This window comes from Passer montanus, unplaced genomic scaffold (assembly GCF_014805655.1).
Source record: "Passer montanus isolate IOZ18808 unplaced genomic scaffold, ASM1480565v1 scaffold1, whole genome shotgun sequence".
Classification (NCBI taxonomy): Eukaryota; Metazoa; Chordata; class Aves; order Passeriformes; family Passeridae; genus Passer; species Passer montanus.
This window is the reverse complement of record NW_024356504.1, coordinates 7,426,864-7,446,725: the sequence shown is the minus strand read 5'-3', so window position 1 is coordinate 7,446,725 and position 19,862 is coordinate 7,426,864. Positions and strand designations below refer to the sequence as shown.

Genomic DNA, 19,862 nt, shown 5'->3' with positions numbered 1-19,862 from the left:
CTTAATATCCTACATACACCGTAGTACATGGAAAATCACAATCTGCTGGCATCTGCAAGAATTATCTTCAAACTCTAAGGAACAAATGAAAATTGCAAGACGTTGCAGATATTTAGGACACCTCAGGAGCCTGTGAAAAAATGCTCTGCATTGAACTGTCAGCCAGCACAAATATGTTATGCCAAGCATTTGTATTAAACGCTTACATACCATTCTGTACACAGTTTTCAAATTTGTGCTTAATGGAAGTACTCAAATGAAACAAAACATCCTGATCACATAAAGTGTCCACTTTTGGTGATTATCTGCACTCAAAAGCCAGAAGGTGGTTTAAATAAAGTCAGATGGAGGATAGGTAAATTAATACATGTGCATGCATGTGGATGTTCCCACATTCCTACATGTGTGTGTGATAGAAATCAAAACTGAAAACAGGAGACATTTAAATGGATGCTTATATCATCAGATGCCTGTATTATATTAACAATCTGCCCTTCTCTTAAAAAAAATAAAAGTAGGGTTTTTTGGGTTTGGTGGGTTTTTTTTTTACATTAAAGACAACATTTGGCCTTCAAACTATATATATGAAATTTGTACTGTCATCTACAGGAATCCAGTAAAACATCAATTTACACAGTCTTAAAATTAATGTATTTGACCACCAAAAGATTGCATTACTGAGTTCTTACTGGATACCTATTACAGACAGACACAAAACACAAATACATTGTACTGACATGTATCGCTCTTACCAAAGAACACTGGTTATTTAAAGTAATTAGAACAATAACTAGAAGCTACATAGAAGACTAAGTAAATGTTATTAAAACACAAGGTAGTTGCTGATGCCAGCATGTCCAACAGCCTCATGGCATAAGCCTCGCTGGTTTCAACACTCAATTCATTGACACAGGAGAAAAGCCAGAAACTAAGGGAAATGCAGACCATCTGCTCAATCCAGGTGCAGCAGAACACACTTCTTACCTCCAAAGCTATTTACCATCGACAAACTGAGATAAGGTCAATTTAGTCAGTTAACTACAGATCTAAGAGATTTTTTTTGCATTGAAAGTAAAACTGCACTACATTCGAGTCGCAAGAAAACTTTGCTGTTTTTCTCACCTTTAGCATCTCTCTCGGTATGAACCAATTCTAAATAAAAGAGATAACTAGATATAGCAAATGTTACTGAAACAAATGCGTGCACACAAGCGGCCAACAACAAAATCCCAGTTTCTCTGCTGCATGTTCTAAATGTGCCTCACTGATCTAACCGGCAATGAGCTTTGCTTGCAGCTTTTAAGTTCCTAGAAAGTCACGGTGTGCATACCTATGATTTCCTTGCGATACCAGACCCATTTCAAAACACGAGTTAAAGTCCCTTTGCCTGAAAAAAAAATTAGATAGGAAAACGTCTTACCTTGAAATTATGAACCTTCTCGTATTTCGGAACGTGTTCATTTTCCTTCAGAGTTGCTCTTCGGACGAGCGACGTCAACTGCGAATAAGCAAAGAGTTTAAGAGGCTGCCAGATTGTCACAGACGCCTTGCGAGCGCCCAGTTTCATGCCCAAGGCTGCGAGCAGCAGGTCGCGCTGCCGGCCCCCGTGCCCGGCGCGGTGCCCCGCGCTGCCGCCGCCTCGCTGCGCTGCCCAGGGCTCCCTGGCCGGCATGCAAGTATATTAACACACCATGGCAACAGAAGATCAAGAAAACTAAGATGATGAGTAAGAGATGATAAGAACTGACACTTGATCTACACAAAGTGTAAAAATAGCATAGACTCAGGGGAGGCATTTTTCTGTCCATCCTTGCAAGTATATTAACACACCATGGCAACAGACCATCAAGAAAACTAAGATGACGAGTAAGAGATGATAAGAACTGACACTTTATCTACACAAAGTGTAAAAATAGCATGGACTCAGGGGACCCTTTCCTTTCCTTTCCTTTCCTTTCCTTTCCTTTCCTTTCCTTTCCTTTCCTTTCCTTTCCTTTCCTTTCCTTTCCGCTAAAGTCACTTCATAGTTTAATTCCCAGGAATCACATCAGGTGAAATCCTCATGGAAGAAGGTGGACCTACACCTGCCCCAGAAGAGTCATCCTTTCCAAACAACTTTGAGTGATGACAGGCTCAGGAATTAAGTAATGAATTCTAATAACATTTCATTATCCATTTCTCTGCAACCCAAAATTCCTCTTATTTTTTAAGGGGAAAAAATGCATCACCAAAACTTCATTTTGGAAATAAATTCTTTGAAGATGGAATTTGTTGAAAATAAACAATGCAGTGATTTTCAAGATAGTAAATTTACTATCAGAATCAACTCTTATTATTTTGTGTAATTTCACTTCAGAAGCAAGGTAAAGCAGGCTGAATTTCCCTTTCAATCACTAGTAGAGCACATATCTGGGTTTTGGCATACTTACTCCTTAATTGTCAGCTTCCCTTTTCCTAATTCTGAAGAACTGAGTTATTTTCAATGGCACTTTAGAGTCATGCTAGTAGAAACAGATCTCTGGATCCTGGAAAATTAAATCTAAGAATGCCAATAAAAAGGTAAGCAAAACTACCCAACAGGGAAAGGTCCTATCTCATGGCTGTAATTATGAAAATGCGTTATAATCTGGAAAGTAGTTATACAATTATGAATTTTAATTTTAACACTGCTTTGTGTTACACTACTCTAACAGAGACTGCTTATTGGTTTGACATAAATCAGATTCCCATTGTTCAATTCATAGCATTTTCTGCTGTTTACAAATAAAGGAGTACTGGGCTTACCACCTTTCAGCCTACCCTTACAGCCTGGGCTGTATGCTCTACAGTAGTGTACACCAGAAACAGATTGAAACAAAGTTAAAGCCATAAAGCTAGAAACCGAAAAATTAAAATTTATACAACTGCTTTCAGATGACACAATTTTATAATGGGTATGCTCATTCTTCTGCCATTGCCTAACTTTGGGCATTTGGCTTTGCAAAGCAGTGCTTTCCTTTACACACACCACATCCCTGATTTCAAAAACCAAACTGAAGAATGAAATTTCTGTTGTACACACCTTCCTGACAACAGTTTGGGTCATCAGGCAGGTCCAGATCTTTAACTTTTTAGTATGTGAGATAATAAAGAAACAGAGAGCAAGCCACTGTCCTCAGCAGCCCTGGTCACTGCAGAGGTGAGTCATCCCTGAGAGCTAACAAGTGCAGTCAGGGACCTGGGGCTTGACTCAAATCCTGCAGGAAGCCATCCACTCCCTAGACACTCCTGCTCCAGGCTCTCTGTGCTGTCTCTATTGCTGGTAGCCTGCAGGTCCTGCTCCTCTTCTTACACCTTGGGCTGGCTTTTGATTCAGTGCCTGCTCTCCACCAGTGGCTCCTGCACTCCCTGCCAGCAAAGTCTCCTCTCCAGAGCCCTTCATTTTCCAACAAATTATCTTTGTAACTTGCTCTGCCTGAAGATACTGCCTGAAGATACTGTCTGCTACATACTCGATGAAAAAGAGGTAAAAATCTGAAGAGGAAAGTAATTTCCTTTCTACTTTCCTACCTCTTAATTTTTTGGATCACAATTTTTTTGGGATTTTTTTAGCAATTGTGTGCGACAAACATTTGCAATCACAATTGCACGTGCAGGGAGGAATATGCTGTGCAGACTGCATGAGGAAGGAAACTGCAGGGGTTGTCACTCTTACATTTAATTTCAGGGCATGATTTCACAGGACTGAGGTGAACTGTAAAATGGAATGACTGGAAGCAACAGCTGAGCAACTTCTCAGCAGAGCATGCAACCAGAGCAGCCTCAGTCATTGTACATTTTAGTGATTTAAACACTAAAAAGCCAAACCCAGCAACACAACAACCTTTAAACTACAACATCTGTTTAGAGGTTCTACAATTTACATATGGACTGAAGGGGATGGGGGGGAAGGAATAAAAGGCTGTAATGTGCTATTTCAAATGTTCCCATTTGCTGTAAAACCTCAGCTGCAAGAGCTGTTCAGTGTAGGTCCTACTTTCCTTACTTTCCCCTGGAGTAGTCCTTCAGGGTGCAGGAGAAACAGCTGCTCTCTGGAGCACTATTTGCTCTCAGTGTCAGCTGGATAATGTATGCGTGTTTTCTGGTACTAATCTCCCAATCAGTAAGTCTTATTATGAAGCCTTCACAGAATTGATTTAAAAGTCATCTGCGACTTGCAGTAAATTCCAATTAGTCACTCTCTGAAAGACACATTATGTAAGTTTAATCCAGTCACACAGTTCAGTCAACATCGCACAAACTATCTTTCTAAAAAGGGAAATCAATGCATTCCCATTTGGTGAGTAATAAAGTGAAACTACTTCAGGAAAACTCTGCCCCCAAAACCAAACCCCAACCAAAACAGAAACATTCAAGTCAGGTTAAGATCATAGGTCCTAGAATAACCAGATTAGAGTTGATCAGTTGATCCTGAAGCCCAGGTGCATTTCCAATACAATGGAATGCTTCGTTTTCCGAGCACCTGGCTCCACTTTCACACACATAATCATGTTTTCTTCAGAATGCATGTGTAGTACACTGCAGGCTTTTCCTTCTCAAATAGTACTTTCATGTTGTTATGACTAAATATGTCTTTATTGTTTCAGAATGTATATATAATATGATCCCTTCCCTGTACTTTACTAATAACCAGCAATTATATTGCATGCAATTTTTAAAAACATCAAAGATGATGCCCTATTGTACATGTATAAAGAAACAAGACACTTGGTTTACTATGCAGTGAGCCACTGTACATTTTGCAGTATTCTGTTTCACTGTATAGCTAACTTAGCCAAATGCACATGCTCAGAAAATGTATGAACACTTTACGAGCATATTTTATGGCCTCAGTACATGATTTTCAAAAGCTAATCAGTAGGATTGTGAAACTGAGCCCAACTTCCTCAATGCTGCTCTTAGTGGAAGTTTGTTCCAAGCTAAATATAACTTTCCCAGTCATATCTTTCATAGGATTTTCTGAAGGGAAAGACAAGCCCAAAATTTTACTTTTTAAATAAAAGTGGTGATAACTTGCTTTCAGTGAATTTTCTTTACTTGCAGAATGCTAATGCCAGGCACAGCCTCTGCTCACATGGTGTGAGCAGAGGGTAGGAATGCTATTAAAAGAAAAGTTCAGCTGAAAGATGCCATCTCAGAAGGTGGGTGGGAAGGACCATCACGCAGCCTCAGCCACCAGGGACTTCTCTTGCTGCCACCCCAACACAGCCACACTCACCTGGCACATGGACACCTTCAGGCTCCCACAGTGCTCAGGCACAATGGAATCCTCAGGCAACACTGAGCCCTGCTTTCAGTTACCCACAGGGGAGCTGGGTTTAACTCATGCTTAAATGATGAAATCTTACTCCTGAGGAAAGTTCTGGTTTTTATAACAAAATTTTCCAAATGGACTGACTTCTAATTAAATGAGACCTTCCCCACTCTCTCCGGTGACATACTTACAGCAAAATCTAAATAAATGGCTATTTATATTTTTGATAAAAACATACATTATTCTGTAGCTGCTAATGAACATCTTATATCTAGAATTTTAAAAGAAGGTTTAAAAAATGTTTAATTGAAAATGTAATTAAACAAATTCAGCCAAAATGTTCTCTTGACTTCAAGTAAGGCTGTTAAATAAATAAATACAAAGTTTAAATCATGGAAAAAATGTTGCCTGATATTTCTGCTAGAAATTACTGCATCAAAAGTGTGTTCCTTCAGTGCTGTATTGTACAATACAATGAAAGTGTATTGGCATTATTTGGGAAGACTGTATGTTCCCAGTGGTGTGCTTACCATGCAGAGCATACTCACAAAAAAAGCAAGGAGATCTTAAGGGAAGCCAAGAGAAAAGTTTTTCTGTTGCTTTACTCCTAAAACCCACTGGTCACCACAGCTGATTGGGATCTGATTTATTTTGTTTCCAGTGGCTGACAGGTTGTATGTTTGCTCCTGGCAGTACTGATAGGGGCCCTTGGAATGACAATTCCAAACTGTGCACCAGCAAAGAGCACCCCTGTGACCATTCCTCTCTTTCAGTCACTGGCAAGGCAAAAACACTGAACATTTACTTTTCTGGAGAGTGGCACAAAAGCAAGGAACTTTTCAGTGGCAAATACAACCCCTTCTTTTCCAAGGGGTGGGGGGATATATTTTGGTATATAACTACGGATCTAGACATGGCAAAAATAAAATTTTCTCAGTACCTTCACGAAGAAGTCCTGCTTTTGATCTGAAGGACTTTGCTAATATCAAGTGACTTAACTTTCAGGAGGTCAGCAACTGGCCTGCCATGCACAGGTAATTCCTGGGGTGTCCTCCACACTCCATAGGTACAAATCCCACCACAGGGGTGTATGTGGGCACGTGGTAGGGGTGGGCACAGGTAGGGGTGGGATGTTGCAATCAATAATGGTGCTCACTGGGTTTTATAAGCTATAGCTACAAGTTCCTTTATACAGCATAAGTAGTGATACACATCCTCACAGAGCTGCATTGTGGATGAAGAAGTGCAGTCCTGCCCTCAACCCAGGACAAGCAGCAACCAAGGGGCTCTTCCCTGCAGACACCAGTGCAAGATGTCCCCATGGTCCCAGCTGCCTGTGTTAAAATAACCCACTGCTCCAGCCCTTTCCCTAAAGACAGAAACTACTAGACTGCTTGCAAGAGGCAGGATGGGACTGCTTGACAAAAGGAGAGCTGCCACCAAGCTGTGTGACACTGAGGCGGGAGATGCCAATCAAACACCATGATAAAAGCTACCCAAAAAGCTAAGAAGTGAGCTCCTAACTCTGACCGTGGTGAGAAGTTGCCATGACTATGAGTTCAAGCTGAGGCATCAGCCTCAGAAACTCTCTCCTTGCTTTGTAGTAGCTCCTTACCACATTCCCATTCATCTGCCTGAAAACAAACTGCATTAAAAGGGGGCCAACCCCAACCAAATCTGGGAAAGTATGGAAGGAGACCAAGAACTGGTAGAGTACAGAAAGTACCAACATTCCTGCCTCAAGGGGCCTGGCAGCATCACTGTTCCCCAGGCAAACCATCCAAGATAATATGTGAAAAAGAGAAGCATCATTAAGCACGGGAATTTGTCTCCAGTAAATCCTCCAGACAAAGACTGTCCTTCCCAATTTTGCCTTCTGTCCTTCCCATCTACCCTCCATCCTTCATAGTTTTAGTTTTGGTCCATCCTATCTTCCTCCTCTCCTGCCAGAGGAGCACTGCATTTTCTCCCCATCCCTTTGTCTGGGATATGTCTCCCTGCTGGTCTGCAGAGAGCTGTGCTGCTGTGACTGAGGCTCCACTGACATTCATTGCAGTGAAGGGTCACTCCAGCAAAAGCCTCTTGATTCATGACATGTCGAGGCAGACTGTACTCCAATAAGACCTTAAAAATAATTTATAAATGTCATGTGCTCTATAGGAGTGATAGCAGTTAAAATGTAATGCAAATTGGCAGCTGCATGAATGCTCCTCTTTTGGCAAATGCTCTTTATTACTGATATACTAAATTAAAGTATTGCAAGAACAAACAGGCTATTAAGACTAATTGTTTGAAACCCCAAAGGACTGGTGGTTTTATTCCTCATCTGACCCATACTGTTATAAGGATTTCCTCAAATAAAAGGAAAGATAAAAATAAGAGAAGTTTAACCATACCTTTGATGAGGAAGTAAATGTTACATTTCCTTTATAATATCCATTTAAAAATCTTACAGATAAAATAAATCTATAATCAACCTCTGTTATCTTTTGTGACTGAAAATGTATACACTTAGGGAATGAAAAGAGTGTAATCCACTAAATTTTTCTGTTCATATATTTATTAGGTGTTTTTTAATTTTTTCCTTGTGGAATAGGGAGTTTTGGCTACTGGTATGGAAATTTCTTTTTATGTCTCATCATAATTTTCTTACCTAATGTATTATGCTTATTTCACATTAGTCTAGTCTTGACTGGCAGTCTAATGCATCTAATACTAGCCTTCTTTTGTTCTACATGGTAATTCAATTTAGAGTAATTCAATGTATGTTATAATTGAAAACTGCAGCTCATTAATTTCTAAACACTCTTTGTATTTCAGACTACACCTGCTCCTTTGGCACAGTGTCTATTTTGAATCCATGCACTTCTTCCTGAATAAGCTATGTTGCTATGGTACATGTGCTGTCACAGTTTCTTTCTTAATCATACTTTCAGTCCATAATTATAATTATTTAGCATAAATAAGAGTAAGAATGCAAAGTCTCCTAGCCCTTCCTGAATTACCATTTGATTTGAACCCATGAGTCAGGATGAAAACAATGTTTAACCTGAAGGAATACTAGAGTTGTCAACTGGCTCTATGCAACATGCTTGCCAAATTTATGACGGTGAAAACCTGCTTATGGACCACCTCACTGCAGAAAAATTAAACAATGGGGTAACCCCCAGTGCTCCCCAACACTCCTGAGGAACCCTGATTACCAGTTTTGTAGGTCATGTGTGTCCATGGGCATAGCTGCACCAGTGGGTCAGGGTCTGTTCATTTTACACAGTGCAATCAGGCACACTTGAAAAATCAAATGGGCTGATCATCCTTCAAATGAGTCTCATGTGGACTCCCACTTCCTTGCATAAATCTCTATTTAAATCAAGACTGCTTTGAAACCTGCAATGAATGAAAGCAGAGTGGAATTGGCAACAGAATTAGTCTGCTCCCAAAGTCACATTATCAATTTTTAACAAATTATCAGTTTATTTCCACCCATAAAGTCTTCTAATCCCTGATCACATTCTCAGAAAAGGCTCATTTCACTTCTGTTGACCAGTGTTCCAATTTTCTCCTCTCTCCTTTTATATATATGGTTCATCTTTCCTATTTATTCCCTCTAAGTTTCCTAATTAACATTTTAAAATGCTTCTGTCAGGAAAAAATTTCCTATAAGGGCAGTAAACATCCCATTTCCCTACAGAAAGCTATGACTGTTAAAAATTCTTGAGACAGGCACTCAAGAAATCATCATCTCAAATGGTCAAACACAGCATCTTTGAAACAAATTTAAATAACCACTGGATTTGAAAATGGACTGATTTTGAATGATTCAAAATGGGGCTGGCAACGTAACCCCCATCATAAATCTTGGCTACACAGAATATTTACCTTCAAGGGAGAAGCATGTGGACAGATCATACAACCTCTGTTACATAGGAGAGGCTCTAGGGGTTTTTATTTTTGCCCCCCAGCAAGTCTGTGGTTTCTTACAACATACTGCTTAGTTGATGTCTGTTTTCAGTTGAAATACACTAGTCCCAGGTCCCAGTCCACACCTGGGATTTCAGATGTGTGTGGTCTTTGACCAACAGCTTTTCTTTTGGGTACAGGTCACATCAAAGCTAAAAGACTAAGTTTAGGGTATATTTGCATTACTTAAATTCACTGGAACTAAACAAAATGTTAAACCAGCAAAACTTCTTCTTTCTTTCTTAGCATGCTTTTCATCTTACCTTACAGGGCAATTTTTCATTTGTACTGCCACCATCAACTAGCACTTTAAAAATGACACTGCTTGTAAGATTTCTAACACTGAAGTTGTATGAATTTTCAACAATAAAAACAGCCCAAGAGAATTAACCCATCAGGTCCATAAAAAATTGTCCAGGAAGCTCTCAGCATGATCAGCTTACTGAGCAGGGAGTCTGCCTGGAGAACTGCAGTGTGGCAGAGAAGCTCCCAGGCACCAGCTGTGACCAGCACTAGCAAGGATTGGGATGGAGCTGGAGGGAATAAGAAGCTGTCACTTAAGACACTGAGCACTTGAAATTCTGTGCAACATAACACAGGATACTTTCTACAGTTTTTGTGCATTTGCATTAAACATACTGCTCCTTTAATCATCATCCAATTCACAGAAACGCCTGAATGCAAATGTAATTCATGATCATATTAACTTTGGGAAATGGCTTCAAGACTTTTCCAGCAATGTAAAATCATCAGAAATCTTCTACCAATAAACTATTTGACACATGATATAAAGCATAGAGTTTTTAAAATGTTTCACCATTACATGCAAAATGGAAATTGGGAACAGAGCCTTTTCATAATTGCACAGTATTCCTCCAATCCCCTCTCAAAAAGGGTAAAAGCTGCTTTCCTCTAAGTGCTACTAATCTAAATCACAAACTGGAAAACATTAAAAAATTATTAAATCACATACACATATTACTAAGGCTTAATAGAAGATACTATACTCTGTGATACCAGCTATAAGGTTCCTTAGGCAACTTTTTTCTAACTGTTTAAGCTCTAAGAAAATGCAATAATAATTCCCACTACACAGCAATATAATCAAAGTGCATTATAATATGAACTTCACTATTAGAAGCACATAATCCTTTACTTATTTTGGAAATTGTATAGAAGTTCAAACTGAGGGATATCAATACTAACATGATGAAGATTAGAGCAACAACAGAACTGAGAACCAGAATTTTCAGTGTGGTGATTCTTACTTTACCGAAACATTAAGACTGTAGAAACACTAGATGCCAGAAGCAACACTGTTTCTAGCTGCTGATGCCATGCAGAATAAAGGTTAAATATGGAAAAGTTTAATGTTCTAAAAGTTAATGATCAAAGAAAGACTTTGCAAAACTGTCAAGAGTTGCTGTCTTTGCTGATGACAAGTGTGACAGGTTTGAAATAATAGGAGCAAGTAGTTTGTTGAGCTTAGTAATAAAACTGCTCTCCTTACTTTGTTCAGTCAGAAAACATTCAGCTAGAGACTAAAATTAAGCATGAGAAGCTTTACTGAAAATATATTTTTTCTTATGAAAGATTAAAAAGAAAGAAACAAGGACCAGAACAGATCAGCTTCTGTGGCATTAACCACAGGAAAAACGTTGTTCTTATTTTCTTTTTTGTTTTAGGCACACCTAACTACTTCTCTTTCTGCTACCACCTCTAAAGCAAGCATTTCACTCACCATGGGTCTTAAGCACCTGATAACCACTTATGACTGGGCAATTATTAGTGGAGCAGATGTGCCTTCTCCAGCTGGATGGGGGTGACACATCAGACCACCACAGCTCCACGTCCTTTCCATCTCTGTACAGAAGCCAAAAAACATGGGTTTGTACTTGGAAGCATGTAAACAGTGACCCATGTAAAATGCTGTCCCTGCTTCCATCTAGATACACACAGAACAAACAGTAAGGAGAGAAAGGAGTTTTGCTGAATGAAGAGGGAGATCACTGGAGAAAATCCTGTTAGTCAGACTCCTAGGACAGGTTTGAACTGGCTACACAGAGCTGCAGAAAGCATAAAATGCAAGATATTTCAGATATTAGTTCACAACCAATTGTGCTACCAGCTGCAGTGCCCCAGCTTCTCCTTGAGCCTCTCACATTCTACGAATGACCAGACCTGACCCTGCCCAGTTTATGAGATTGGACACAATCGTAGCCCAAGGTGATTATCACCAGCTATACAGTGTCACGCTATAAAGTTTAAGTGAGCTAAGAAACCTGTAAATAACAAAATTATCCTTTTATAGGGCTCTTAATTCAACAGTCCAGTCTGTTTCCTGTAGAAGTGATTAGTAATAGAAAATAATTAGGAGATGCCAGATGGGAGGAGGAGTTTAAAAAAAAAAGACCCCAAACTCACACAGCTAAGGAATGAGAACAACAAACGAGGGAGCTGCCAGCTAGCAACCCACCGCAGTCCCTCACCATCCAGAAAGCCCTTTGCACAAGCAATAAATCAGAACCACACTCCTGCTTTAGAGGCTGCTCTGAGACACCCACCTTTCCCTTCTGTGGCACTGCATGGATTATTCAGTTGTGAGAAGGCATAAAAAGTCAAGGGTAGCTACAGGGGTTTTTTAAAAACAGGAGGAAAGAAGGTTGTAATTTACTTATATGTGTCTATGTGGCTTCTCCATTGTACCTCTGGAAGCCTCAAGTGTAAGGCCCATGGGGAAGGTCAGCAGCAGACTCCTACAGCACGCTAGGACTGAAGGCACAACAGCCCTCCATTGCTCATCCAGAGCTGAGCTGGACCTCTGTATTTCTATGTCCCAATTACTAATGTCCACTAGGGTGGGAAAATTAATTCTCACCCTGAAGAGAGTCCAAAGAAAGCTATCCTCTTTGGCTCTTCAAGAGTCCTCCCTCTCTCCCTGTGTGTCTTCTTGTACTAGCCTATCCCAGTTACAAAACAAATTTCTGACAGTACATGTAAGAGAGGCTAAGGCTGTACAATACTTTCTGAAGGGCATTAAAAATGTAGCCAGATCCAAACCACCAAGTATAGAAACCCTGAAAAGAACTGAAGTGAGGGCTTCACACTGACTGACCTCACAACACTGAGAAACACAGGAAAAGAGTAACAGTTTATTCACTGCTAATGGTTTCATTTCATCAGTAACAACACAAGCATTATACTTCAGAATTAATTGCACAGCAACTGTACTGCTTTACAGCCTTTTTAACAGTTCTGCACACTATTCATCTTACAAAGGCTCAATCAGGCACAGGGCATATGCTGAGGGTAATTACTCACCACACTTCTGCTGAGGGTCTGCTGTGTGAGCCTGAAAGACTAGCTGCACTCGATTTCATATGGCAGCTGCCTGTCTCAGTATAATTTGACACCAAACTTTCTGAAGATTATCTTTGTGTACACATCTCACATGTCAGATCATAAAAGAGCCACATTTTGCTGAAAAAGCAGAAAGAAACTTGAAAGGTCATCTCAGCAAGCAGTGAAGAGACACGTACCCATGACAAAAGGCTGGAGCAGGATGCTGATCCTCAACTGTGTTTACCTTCAGAACACAGGGAACAACTCTACAGGAGTAGCATAGCAACAGGAGGTGCAGTCTCTGCTGGAAATGCAGCCTGACCTAAGGCACAACTCCCTCTCTGCAGGCTGTGGAGCCCTATTTGTTCTGACCCTTGTAATATTGGACCAGCAACATGCAACTGAGCTACCAACATGAGCACACAGCTTTTAGTCCATGTTAATCCCCACACTATGGTGTAAGCATTACATTAATGTGCTCTGGAGGTGCAGACACGCACACAGAGGCAGGCAAGTCCTGCAGGGCTCACTGGGATCAACTAGGAGGCCATTTGTAACCTGCAGGAATGAACTGAGCAGAGCTGGCACCAATAGAAGAAGAAAGAATTTGTCTTGGGAGAAACAGATGAACTACAGGACAGTGTTTAACACTGGAGGTCCAGTTACAGACCCTTAAAAAACAAATTTTCCTTCCTAATTTATCTTTTATAAGCATGAGATACTGATAAGAGTAAACTAGATATTCCGTGTGTGACCTGGGGTTTAAATTAGCAACATGCATGCTTCATTTGGAAGCTCTGAATCTTAAAACAAAATCAGTTCATATGAGCTTTTTTAGTGAAACAATTTTACTGCCATAATGAACACAAATAAGGGCTTTGGTTACTGTGGGTGTTTATAAGTAGAAAAAGCACTCTGCAGTTTGGAGAAAATAATTTTCTTTGTGCTGATGTCTGTACACTGGGCAACATGTGCACTTAGCTCTCTTTTCCTGAGCATTGATAAATACAGAATTAAGTTAAAACCATATATGTTTGTAAAAATGCATTGTAACCATTTGCAGTTTTAGTTTGGCCTCTAAGTGTCATACATAACACCATACATGACACTGGTTCCACACCAACATAAATGCTAATGCTCAGAAAGGAGAGATGAGGAAGACTGAGGCTGGGCCAATCTCTTCTGAGCACAATGTTGCTGATATGCTGGAGCAGCTACCTAAAAAGTAGGTTCATCTTTCATCCTGCTAAGAACTTTCTTGGAATTTACAAAATTGTCTGTGCTTTGAAGTCTCTGCTGAAAGATGGGCTAAACCCAGAAGAAATAAATAGAAGTTTCTGCCTTCCACAGAGTTATGTTTTATTTATAAATTACATTAAAGTTACAGAGTGATTGTCATGGACACCCGCGCAGGGACTGGAAAGGAACATTTGTGAGAAAAGAGTTGACAATCTTCTCCAGTTAACCCATGGGATCCTCCAGTGCTCAGTATCCTGCATCTTTAAATGCACTTTAAGGCAAACATTCATTAGCTGCACTTCTAAAAACATTACTGCTTCATTATTACCCTTGTTACAGCTATGGCTTGTTTAGACGTTGTGAACATTATACATCCATCTTGAAGTTAATTCAAGTAAATGGAAATATTTCAAACAACTTCCAGCATGAAGATTGCTTCAGCTCTCAAAGCACACTTTGCTCCCTGATTATTAAGACCAGGTCTTTTTTAGCCCCATCAGTTCCAGAATTGGCATTACTGGGCACCAAACAGTGCTGTTCAAAGCTCTGTGCCTCTATCACAGAGCTCTATAAGTGTGCCTATACTTCCATGCCAGCTACTGCAATTCCTCAGCTACAGATTCTCATGTGCTGTCCCTGAAGATAAAATAAGCCACAGTGAAGGAAAGGTTTAAGCAGATCTTACTAAGAGATTTGACTGAGACCAAAAGTAGAAAAATAGTAGTGTCATTAATGAAAACAGAAGTGTTAGTTTAAGGCTGGAAAGTAAGACTGGTCCCTCTGCAAACATCTGAAAGTATCACCCTTGATTTTGTATGTGGAGTCCATTATGAATTTACTAGAAATGTACACAGATCACACGGAACTTTGTCATCTATATTATCTTTGGAGGCAGGTGCAAAAGCATGTTTCCTACTAAAATAATACAGACTTACATTTTCAGATCTCCTTGCACAGAGTTGCAGAAAATCAGCCTTCTTCACTATAGAGGAAAAAATGGTATCACCAACTAAGGTAATTGAAAACAGAAAAAGAAGATTGCTTTTCTTGGGTGACTGCTGCCACAAACCTTCTTTCAATTCTTTCCATCTATAGGAATTGAATGGAATCTAGTACAGTCTAGAAGGGGTCTTTAATTGATTTGCAGCCATTGAAGTGTCTTGAAGAAATAGCACATATCACTGAAGTAAACATGAATAGATGTGATTCAGTTGCTATCCTAACATTTACCCCAGCATTTCATTTTGAAAGACAGGATAACTCATAACTAATGATTTAATTTTTTTCGTAAAAAATACTAAATCTTGAATCAATCACTCATACACCTTCTTACACATTATACATATTATAAAGAAATCAAAAATATGTCAAAATTTAAAAAGAATGTTTTGCAAGGCTTTAAAGAAGGACTTTGATACATGTTTCTAGATATTTACTAATTTCTGAGAGCTACCATTTTTATAAAGTGTTTAGCTGAATCAAGTCATCTGCTCTAAGTCCATAATTGCCTTTGAGAGTACAGATGTTCTGAGACCCATCAGTATTCAAAGAACAGGAGAAATACTAAATCTTATGATACTGGCTATTATTTCCACTTCCACACTAGGTCACACAGATTGAATCCACAAGAGAATCCCTCTTTTAAATCATTCTTAGCTCTCTCTTAACACACAGACCATGATAGCCTCACAATTGACCTCTGAACAATTTGCAGACTGTTTTGAGAACCACCATCACCTTTTTAGTGCAACAGCTAAAATGTCTATTTGGGGCATTCAAGCAGGACAAGCACTGGCCTGTTTTCAGTCTCTCCTCCTCCAGTTATCTCTTGACTAATTAGTAATTCCTTCATAGGTTAAGAAAAGCATTAAATCATTAACCAGGAATTTTAAGTTTTAATGTACACTTGTACATGGTATGCAGTTATATTCTTTCTCATTATCAGTGAAGCACATGCTGTGTAGAGGATTATATTTTCCCATCAAAAATTGCATCTTAAATCATGCCACAATATGGTCTCTTGCACAACTCAGGAGTATTGCAATTTCTGTCTTACAATCCTTATCTAACGATTGCATAAGTTTTGACTTTTCATCTCTTTCAGTCTTTAAATCTTTCCCCATTACTAGGGCTCCTTTTTAATATATTGCAAATGAAAAGTGTCACCCAACACATACTCAATTATTCTACCGTACATTAATTACAGAAAGAGCAGGGAACAAATGAAGTATTACAAGTGCCTGCTGGGAGGCATCTACCACAAAATGCAGCATTTCCTGCTACTGCCCCACACCAAACTGAAGACTGGGTGAGTGCCCTTTAATATTTCACTCTCAGGCTTGGGGTGTATTCTCTAGCTGCCCAGTTTCCATGGCAGAAAGTGAGACTCCATTCCCACCAGCTGTTCCACAGGCTCTGACTGTTTTTGTGTCTCTTCTTTCCTTCTTCTGAAGGACTTATATTCCATACACCACCTACACATGACTGGGCAACGGTCACAGGCACAAATTTAGATTTGTATCTGAACAGCCTCAGAGCCTGCAGATCTGGGAACATATTTTGGCTCAGGATGATCAAATGATCACGTTAAAGACCCACACTTCTTTCTCTCTTTACAGAGGAAGAAGCATACAGTGCAGGGAGAAGCTGTGTGACTATATAACTGATAAAGATGCATTAATTGCCAGATGCTGAGGAAATTTTCATCCTCACCATGGGGCTAATGGGCACACAGATCTTGCTGCTTGGATCATAAACAATGGGTTTTTTTCGTGTTGAACTCTGAACAATTTTCTTGGGTTCATTGCAATTCAATGATACTCTCTTCCTATTGGACAGGAATCAACCTGCCAGCCCTGCCACCAAAAAGAAGAAAAAACTACTTGACCTATTTACAAACAGCTGCTTGTTCCAAATGCTGAGGTTGCTAGTGGGGTCAGGTGTTGGTCATGGAGCTGAATGCCTTACTCGAAGTGACATGCAGGAAAATCTGTGCCATCTTCCCACCAAAACGTTAAGAGGTGCAAAGACAGCCTAGATGTCACCTCTGTGCCACTCCATGGTGAGAAAGACCACACTGCACTGTCCCCATGCAGCCACAGACAGCAATCCCAACTGGACATTGACTCAAAAAATAAATAGAAATCTCCACATTTAATCATCCTGTATGTCTGTGTGCCGCAGTGTGTTCACATTAATATAGTTGCAAGACAAAATAAAGAAGAGCATTAAAACCTGGGCTTCAGGACTGAAAACACCATTGCTGTTGAACTGTTTTGTGGCTGAAGTCCCTTTAGTCACATGTAAATTCCTGAAGGGAATGAGATGCTGAAGGGAGTGAGATGCTGAGATTACGTGTCTAACCTGTTTAAAGGTGGTCCACATAAAATTTCAATCTTTGAGAAATATTCAATAGTCCTTGAGCTATTTAATGAAAAGTGTTTCAAAACAGTTGGTGAGTGACATAACACAATGTAATCCATGGAAAAACCAGCGCTGTTCAACACTAATCATTGAAATCTCTTTACTATGAACACTGTTTCATCAATATAAAAAATGTAGCAGAACAGAGTTCTGCTGTCACTTGAATGTTTCTAAATGCAGGAAAAGTTAATTTTACCAAAGAAACTCGAAGTGGTAACTTCCAGAAGACTTAGAGAAGATTTTTACCCAGGCTTTGCATTATAATAAACTGCCTATGATAATATGCAAAAAAAAAAAAAAATCCTTTTGAAACAGCACGCTGGAAGCTGTGGCTGTCAGGAACTGTAAGTGATAACTCACCCCTCTACTACTGCTACCTAACAGGCGAGAAATTGGATATTAAATGTGGTCAGCCAGCTTCAATATCCCAGCAGTATTTCTTTTGTCAAAATGATCTGATAACAGTGAAGATTCATACTTTAAGCTAAGTTGGGTGCTTCATCTCTCAGCAAATTCAGTGCAGAATGACAGATTCTGCTGAAGGAGGATTTGAAGGACCAAAGCTATGAGCCTCTCTCTGTGTGGACTCAGTATGGAGCTTAGTTTCACTGTGATAGCCATGTATGTTGGAAATTGTCAGTCAGACCTTTCCTCCACATCCACAGAAACTAAAATCACATCTTTCTGATTGGAGAGATAAAAGATCCCAACCAAGGTTAGCATTTCTTCTATGCACTATAAGCATATTAGATAGGCCTAATGTGTATCACTCTGAAATTGTGAAATAGGGAAACATATCAGACTATTATACATGCATTAACACCTACACCCATGTAAAAATAACTTTTAAAAAATAATTTAATTTGTCAGATTTTCAATAAACAAAGTATTTCATTTAACACAACAGAATTTACATTATGGTTTCTTTTTACGTTTAGTCTCTGAAATACAAATAAAATTTCAGGCAGCTACTTTGTCTGCCCAGTACACTCCCAATCTCCCTTAATATTTTTATGTTCACTGGTTCTAAGATTTTTTTCCTTCTTCGTTTTTCTTTTATAATCCAGGATGCAATTACTTCTCAGCTGATACTGCAACTCTCTGAAGAGAGCAATCCCTCTTTCTAAGTCTGGCTGAGGACAAAAATAGCTCGGTCAGCTTCTGACAGGCTGAACTTAGCCAAGTGAAATGTTTTAACATTTTTTCAACTTAATGAACAGTCTTATTTATAATGTGGACAACTTTACTGTCATTATTTGCAGACTGCTGAATAGGTTATGGAATGCATTTGTTTGGGGAAATCTGAATATATTAAGAAATAAAATGCAATTGTCTTATATACTGTAAACAATTTTAAGGTTAAATATTCTTTGCCCATTTGAAATAAAGGAGTGGCTTAATGGTAACATCCATAACTATAAAAACACCTGAAGAACCACAATGACAAAAAAAATTACCATTACAAAATTCTATAACCAGTTTAAATATTACTGTTAATGTAACACTGGAAATAACTATGTAGACTAAATAGCTGCAGAGACCTGTAGTACTTATAGGAGAGGGGAAAGGTTAAAAGTACAAAATAAAATTCTAACAGAAAAAAAGCGTGGGTTAACAATTGCTTACCCTCTTTTCTGCTACCTCATCCTCTCCTGTAGACTCTTTGCCATCATGTTCATCTCTCAGGGTTGGCATATGCTTTTTGTGTGCTGGCTCTCTGTTTAAGGTTGTATATCCTATGTGTTCATAAATTGGATTAATTGTCATCTTGGAAATGTATTCAGCTGCTTTCGTTTCAATATAAAGAGTAATCAATCCATCTGTCACCAGGTCATGGATGGACTCAAAACGTTTCTCCCCAACAAAGTGTTTTCCATCGTAGTAGAGTCTGAAGTTTCTGGTTTGACTTCCAAATCTGCCTCAATGAAATGGGAAAGTTGTTTTTTTAAAATAAGAGTAAGCAGAATAAATAAGAGTAAGCAAGCCTTTGCAAACAATTAAAAACACTTTATCACTTAAAGCTGTGACTATGCTCTGTGTCTTGTCCAGCCGAGCAGGGGAACTACTGCTTAGCACAGAGAGGAAGGAGAGATCAACAACAACTGCAGACAGACAGCCAAAACAGTACTGTCCCAGAAGGAGCTGTTTGTTCTGGTATTCTTTTAGCCTTTCCATTATCTATGGAAAAACTGAAAAATTACTTCACACTCCTTATGGCTTTTTTTAGTGCCTTGCTACTTTATCACTGCAGTCAATTTGCTTGGCTGCGATATGAAGAGCTCTCATAACAGAGTCCTCTATTAGAGCCGATCAATACGCAGCTCTGATGCCGTCCTGCTCCTCTGCTCCCCTGCTTGCCTGCAGGAAGAGGCCAGTCAAGGTTCAGCTGAGCTCCAGTGCCAACAATTACACTGAGGCAGAACTGCTGCCAGAACCCGAGCAGCACAGGACAAAATGGCACAAGGGCAAGCATTCTTTATTCCTGGCCAAAGGCCCAGGACTAACTCTTCAAGCTTTGTACAAAAGTCCTTCTGTGTTATGCTTGTTAAGTCCCAAGCTTCAAGCAAATCTTTGTAATATACAGGATATATAACACGAAAGCTAT

General features: G+C 39.4%; 1 protein-coding gene across 2 annotated transcripts in view; it reads right to left on the bottom strand.

Moving 5' to 3' along the window:
• Nucleotides 1-19,862, bottom strand: part of CHN1 (chimerin 1) — a 57,237-nt gene that overhangs the window by 26,984 nt on the left and 10,391 nt on the right. The window contains exons 2-3 of one of the 2 annotated variants that reach the window (XM_039712614.1): nucleotides 18,884-19,172; nucleotides 1,421-1,498 (exon numbers count right to left, since the gene is read on the bottom strand). In XM_039712614.1, the coding sequence (XP_039568548.1) occupies nucleotides 1,421-1,498; nucleotides 18,884-19,172 (367 nt within the window). The remainder of the gene's footprint in view (nucleotides 1-1,420; nucleotides 1,499-18,883; nucleotides 19,173-19,862) is intronic. The other variant, XM_039713395.1, reaches the window with a different exon arrangement.